This window comes from Homalodisca vitripennis, chromosome 2 (genome assembly GCF_021130785.1).
Source record: "Homalodisca vitripennis isolate AUS2020 chromosome 2, UT_GWSS_2.1, whole genome shotgun sequence".
NCBI classification, from domain to species: domain Eukaryota; kingdom Metazoa; phylum Arthropoda; class Insecta; order Hemiptera; family Cicadellidae; genus Homalodisca; species Homalodisca vitripennis.
The window spans coordinates 97,071,215-97,078,198 of NC_060208.1; the positions used below are offsets into that span (position 1 = coordinate 97,071,215).

Here is a 6,984-nt window from a genome sequence, read left to right on the forward strand (position 1 = left end):
ACATATTAATACTAAAGGAACACTGGCTCTTTATATGTTCCAAAAGGTTATAATCTAACCGGCTATTTTTGCAGCAAACTTCCTCAAAAACTTTCTTCCAAGAAATATGCAATATTTTTGTTAAACAAGGTTAAGATTTTAAAGCTATTAATGTAGATACTTTTTGTTCCAATGATGTTTTTGAAATCTCAATTATTTTCACACCTTTAATAAATGCAAATAAATTATTGTTATAAATAATTTTTTGCAACAATCATTTATGTTAATCATTTGCAATTACTTATACTATTGTTGTAAAATTTTACTGCACTTCTGATTCAAATGTTCATGTTTTTTTTTTTACTTAGAACCTCTCGTAAATTATTATTTGATGAAAATAAAAATAACTTAGTTCTAACAGAATACCTAAACATTCACAAGAAAGGAAAATCTTAAAACTGTATCATTCCTTAACTTGTTAAGATCTTATAATTTATATTGTCTTAATAGAGTGTACATGTTACAATACTTGCTAGACAATATCATATAGACCGGCCAAAGAATAGTTTAAAATTTTATGTACTACAACCTAGCTTGTCTGATCTTGCTGGCATGTTTGTTTTATTTTATAATAATAAATCTTTGTATCGAAGATCTTTTTCAGGCAAAGATCAGTAGATATATATTTACATGTTGACTGCGATAGATGCCTTACTACACAGTATGGTAGGGAGAACAGTAGGTCTCAGTTAATATGGAGACGCAGTGAAGGTGTTAAAACTTTAATTTAATTATGGTATGAAATTGGAAACATAAGTTATAGCTCTGTACATTTAATTCAGCAGTCGACAACGTATGTTTATATTTAAATTACTAAACATATGCTGTAACACTGTTTTGGATACTCTTTTTATGGTTGATTTTTGAACAAGTTGTACTTTTCTATTTCCAATAAGTGTATTATTAATCGTTAATAACCTTTAAGTTCAATTGGTTATTGACCCAGACACATTAAAAATGGATTTAAAAACACTAATAGAAATACTGACAGGAAATTCATCATGGCAAATATGGAAGTGCCAAATAGAGCTAATGCTAAACCACCATGTTGTATTTGATATTGTTCTGGGAACAAGAGATTGCCCCGATAAACTAAAGAATACAGTGGAAAATTGAAAGGTTCATGAATTGGCTGTAAAGGCTTTAAGTTTAACTTATGAATACATCTGGGTTAAAGAAGGAAGAAAAGGAATTGTTTGGAAACAAAAAAAATTGAAAGAAAAGTACTACATTTAAATTGGAAATTATACATGAGCTTGAAAACAACTTGATATCTAATTGTTGATATTCCTAAAATTAGCTGCAATACTATAATGAACCACAAAAACAATCAAGTAGAATATTGGAATAAAAATTTGATTGTCTAGAATCAATACAAAAAAATTATGTCGATTTCATTTTTTTACAGGTTGAAAATACAAACGATTACAATTCTATATTGGTTTACATTATATTTGTTCAATCGGTGAGAATAGCTGATGAAAACAATAACTTAATTATCATTATATTTGTGAATACATTTATTTAACACTTTGAGGATCAAGATAGCAATTTATAGCCAGCACTCATTACGGTCTATCAACTGTGATTGGCCGTTTTTCTTGTACTTTATATTTTTCTGTAAATTTCCGATAATCGTTTATACTTTACTTGTAGAATGTATAATTCTCAATATCATTACTTGCAGTAATTTCTATTACAATAAAATAGCTTGCATTTCCTTTATGCCAAGGTATAAGAAAAGCAGCTGTTAGTCTTTTGTTGTTCTTATTTACTTAGCTCACCACTGATTTTTTGTTGACAAATTCTATTATTACTGTAGTTCCATACATTATTGTATTGTTTGTTTCATAATATTGTAATTGTAACTTAAATCAGAAATATTTTATTGTCATTAAGCTTAAGTACAGTGATAGACAAAGTCAGCTTATTCATTTATGTACATACAGATAAATTAATAAATGAAACACATACAATATCACGAATAAATAAAACAAATACCAAAAAAACAAACAATTGCGGTTTATAATGTAACAAGCCAATGGGACACACAACGAAAATTAATTTTAAAAGTATAAACATGTAATATCGCTACTTAAGAAATCTGAGACTGAGTAATAAACATTATTCTTGAACCAGTTCTCTAATACTCTCTTAAAATTGCTTAAAGGTAAAATCCATGCATTTTGTGGTAATTTGTTAAACAGTTTAATTTTCATAAAAATATGGCTACCTCTAGTGTTTTCTAATCTTACTAGAGGAAGATCTAAAAAATACTTCTTCCTCGTATCATACCCATGTACTTGTTCCCTAATTGTAAAGCTGCGGAGGACTTCTTTTACACTTACTAAACAGTAAATAAGAAAAAACAACCCCAAAAACAACCAACCCCAAACCCAAACCCCAAACCCTGTGTTATTGGTTGTGATTTGGCAGTGTCATAATTTTATACTCTCTAAATAGAGGAACACAAGTTTCTCTGTCTGATACATTTTTTATTGATCTAACCACTTTTTTTGCCATATGAATGCTCTTTGTGTACTAGTAGTACTGTTTCCCCATAAAGTTACACTATATCTTAATTGCGATTGAAAAAGGGCATAATAAACTAATAACAATGTTTCAATAGATAGATAATTTCTTAACTTTCTAAGAAGATAAACTATTCTAGATAGTTTTTTACAGATGTAATCAACATGATAGGCCCAATCCAACTTACTGTCCAAACAAATACCTAATACGAGTAACTTAGCAGTCGAAGTACTCTCTTCTAATAATAGATTGTTTAAAGAAAAAACAATAGAAATAAATGTTTCAACATTGAACATATAATTTAAATATTAAGTATTTATTATGGTTAGGAAACGTTTTTGAAAATCACAGCAGTGAATGAGATGGTGAATATGAATTGACTGATGGTAGTGATAGTTATTGTCAGATATATTTAATAATACTGATATAATGTAATTAAGTAAATCATAGATAACAGATTTGAGATGTTTGAATCTTAACCTTAAGATTTAGTTATAATATAACTTAGATCAATAATTGATTAAATACTTCTGGGTGCTTGTGTGGCAGTTATTTGATAATCTTGGTTAATCCTCAGAGTGGCAGTACTTTTTCCTCCAAGTGGCGGGACATTTTTACTGATTTTGTATGTTCGCAAAATAAAATTTATATAGAATACTGTAAATGATATAAGTATACTATCATACAGGTACATCAAATTAAACTACATAATACACAGAATGCAATACTAATAATATGAAAAACTTATCTTGGATGGGTATGAAAAACTAATGGATTGAATTCCAAAAATAAAAATTTAATTTTTGTTTTTGTTTTTATGTTAGGCTGAGTAAATGTTACTGAATTTAATTTTTTAGCACAAATCCAAAATAGCCATTTTGTTTAAAGTTTAATTCTGAACAAATATATATATATATATATATATATATATATATATATATATATATATATATATATATATATAGTTTGTATGTATTATTCCTTAAAAAAGCCCACTAATTCCTGATAGAAACTTTTATGTACACATGTTTTTACTGCATTTTAGTCAGTATCAGAGCCAACCTCATTCTTCCTCTTTCTTCCTGGTTTGAGAGGCCTCCAGTAATGTTCCAAGTAAGGGAAACACTCCCTATGAACCCCAAAATTACAAATTGGCCACCAGAAGTGACTTTTGCCCTTTTTTTTTGGTGTGTCCACACACTGCACAAAGTCTTTAACTACGGCCTGGTAAATGAGCAATCCGGTGAGGAAGATGTCCACTTGGTCCAGGAGGTGGATGAACTGGTTGTAAGGGTTCCACTAGTACTAGTATGTCTAAATACCATATCAAATTAAAATTTGGAATCTGGGCTTTCTAACCATACCTAATATATAGAGTTTAAGTTGCGGCATAGCATCGGAAATACCGGAACAAAAGATGCTTGCGTTAATAGACGCTAAGGCGTCTCTGCCACTGGTGAACGAGATTTAGTAGACGCTGCAGCGTCTTTCACTACTTGGAGGATTAATACCAATAGTAAATGTTTGTTTTTTTATAAAATGTCACTCAATTCTTGTTTTTATTTTTACTTTTTGTAGCAGATTATATTGTAATTAGAAGTATTAGGTTTCCAAAGGCAAATTATGTTTTGTTTTTCAGGTAAAATATGAGAACTACGACAATTTTATTTGTTTTAGTTGATAAGATGGATTTAAAAAATTATATTTTTAGGCTAATACGATTTTTAAACAAGACCAACAGTTTTTGTTTGATTATTTGGGTAAAGTACGATAACCGGACCCGGTTTTTTATATCAAAATTATCAAACGATATTTAATTATTATACCCATTGAAATAATTAACAATTAATAATTGATTAGAACAACTACTAAATCATCTGCACCAACTGTACACACATTCTAAACCCAATTTGTTCAATAAGTAATTTCTTAAAGATTCTTAAAGAAAGTTAACTTTACAAAAATAAACAAAATAACACTAAGAGATGATTTAATGTGGCTTTGTTAGGTTTAAGATGTTTGTTTTGTTGTTTTTATTATTTAAATGACATTTTTCCTGTCACCTGTCTTAATGTTATCGTTTGATTAATGGTTATGGTTTCTTTATTGTTCATGACATTACTCAATTGTTTAAACCATTTTTGGTACTTTGGGATTATACCGACCACACCAGTATGAAGAACACAAAAATAGAAATTTATAGAAACAAACATGATAGAACGAAAAAACAACTCTTCAATTACAAAATTACAAACTTACAAGCATTTCCAGGTATTGTGATCGGTATTGTTGTCGCTGTTATCTTATCTTTCTCGAGAATCCTGATTACGGCAGGCCGCGCGGCATCACGTGATTTGCACGGTACATCATTGCCTTTCCATTACAATTCAATTTATATTTCTGATTAGCCCCTCTAGAATTTGATATTTTACTGATAGGTACTATCTCGAGGGATGTTTTTCTTTCGTCGACATCAGCGCGGGGCAGCACCTTCGGTGCTGCCCCGCGCTGATGGCCGGAGGCACTCGCATTTTGGGTGGCGGAATGTGATCAAGAATAAAAACAAGTTTTGAGTGTTTTTTTAATAAAAAGTTTAGTTTGGTAAATGTTTGTTTTTGTTGAATTTTTGTGTTTGGAGAAATGTAGAGGTAAAACACGGAAGTACAACAAAGCGATGCACCAGCTGAACGGGCGGCGAGACTCTGCAATCACGTTATCTACTAGACGCTCGACTTTGACCTCTGTCTGAGGATGGGGAGGTGTTTGCGATAAGACAATTCCTGTTTTATATTGACGAAATATTGTTCTACGCTAATCTAGTAATCAGTAGAAACGAAATGTGAAATAACGATTCATGTCTGGGTGTGGTCGGTATAATCCCAAAGTACCCCATTTTTTTATAATTTGAAACATAAGACTTAGGTAGAGTACGATAAGCGGACCCGGTTTTTTATATAGATTAGTACAATCATTGATACTTAATATTCATTTCTCAAATACACGTTTATAAATCATATCCACATGTCTATAGCCATAATCACAATCATATTTTAAATTAAAATAACTAATATAATGCACAGTAATAATCTTATAAATAATAAATGAGCTCTAACGATCAAACAATTAGAACTGGGAAAAGGAAAACTCATAAATAATAATCAAATGAGAACAACAAAAAAAACATTTATAACACGAAATACTAAATATGCGTAATTATTTATATGTTTTCTCCTATGTAGCAATGATCAACCGTTTTCGAGAATTTGTTGAAGCATTTTCTCTAGAAAACCCTACTTTTCTTCTGCACAAATAGGCTACTCACAGAAATGATCTGCAAGCAGGTCGGCTGATATGCCACTTTTTAAACTTCGTTTCACTGTCCTCCACAAGTTTTCGACTGTCTGTTATTGTCTATAAAAGAAAATACATTTATTATATGAAAAAGTGGTTATAGGTGATACTAGTTAGTTATTGTTCAAAAATCAGCAGAGGTTAGTAATATCGAAAATTATAATTAAATAATATCGTTTGTCAATATCAATATAAAAAACAAGGTCCGCTTATCATACCCTACCCGACTTTTAGTATTTTCAATACATTAATTCGATCGATAGTTCTGTTATTTGATATATGAAGTATCGATAATTTTAATAAATGATATAAAAAACCGGGTCCAGTCATCATACTCTGCCCGGTTATTTTAGTAGAATTAAAATATAGATAATTTTAGTCCCATGCTACTTTTGATTTTTTTTGGTTGCCCAATAGGGAACTGTAGTCCTAAAATTAGTTTCCTTATAAGGAAAGCCTAGCTTATATTATTATATAGGTTAGGGTAAGAGAATTGACATTTTGCTTGTTATATTTTAGTGGTAACACATTGTGTTTTGCATAGGCTATAGGAATAAGTTTATTATCATAAATATTTACCTCTGATTACAAAATACTTTAGCAAAGGCTGGTTTATCTGAACATATTTGTTTTGGCACTAGGATGCACCTAGGGCACTTGTTTTCACTTGATTTTGCTCGCCTAATAATACTTAGGATTATTGGGCATGAAGAAGTTCGTCCAGAAAACATAACATGTAGATATTATCACAAATTAGAACTCATAAATGCCAATAGAATCTAAGAAATTTATCACTACTGACTTCACAAAATTTTAAAAAATATGCTGGGACTGGGAGGTATCAATTATAAATTGTTATTGTAATTCAATCGTCAAGATTCGAGGTTATTATTTTTGACTGTGTGTTTTTTACATATAGAATTAGGGATTAAAACAGCTGTGTGAATATCCGAATTGCGCCCTGGAATTAGAGGAACTTTATTATGAAGAGTTAGAAAAAATCATGAAATGGATGTAAATGTGAATATGCATGTAATCCAACAAAGAGCCTGAGATGCTGTG

General features: G+C 30.2%; 1 protein-coding gene across 3 annotated transcripts in view; it reads right to left on the reverse strand.

The window, feature by feature from the left end:
- The window catches only part of LOC124354380 (spermatogenesis-associated protein 20), a 48,190-nt gene extending 41,353 nt beyond the window's left edge, over positions 1-6,837 (reverse strand). The window contains exons 1-2 of one of the 3 annotated variants that reach the window (XM_046804785.1): positions 6,502-6,636; positions 5,894-5,982 (exon numbers count right to left, since the gene is read on the reverse strand). Coding sequence is in view for 2 of the 3 variants with exons in the window: in XM_046804783.1 (XP_046660739.1) it covers positions 6,502-6,653 (152 nt within the window). In the remaining variant the exon portion in view is untranslated. Of the gene's footprint in view, positions 1-5,893; positions 5,983-6,501 lie in introns of all 3 variants that reach the window. The other 2 variants (XM_046804783.1, XM_046804784.1) reach the window with 2 other exon arrangements.
- Positions 6,838-6,984: the final 147 nt, after the last annotated feature.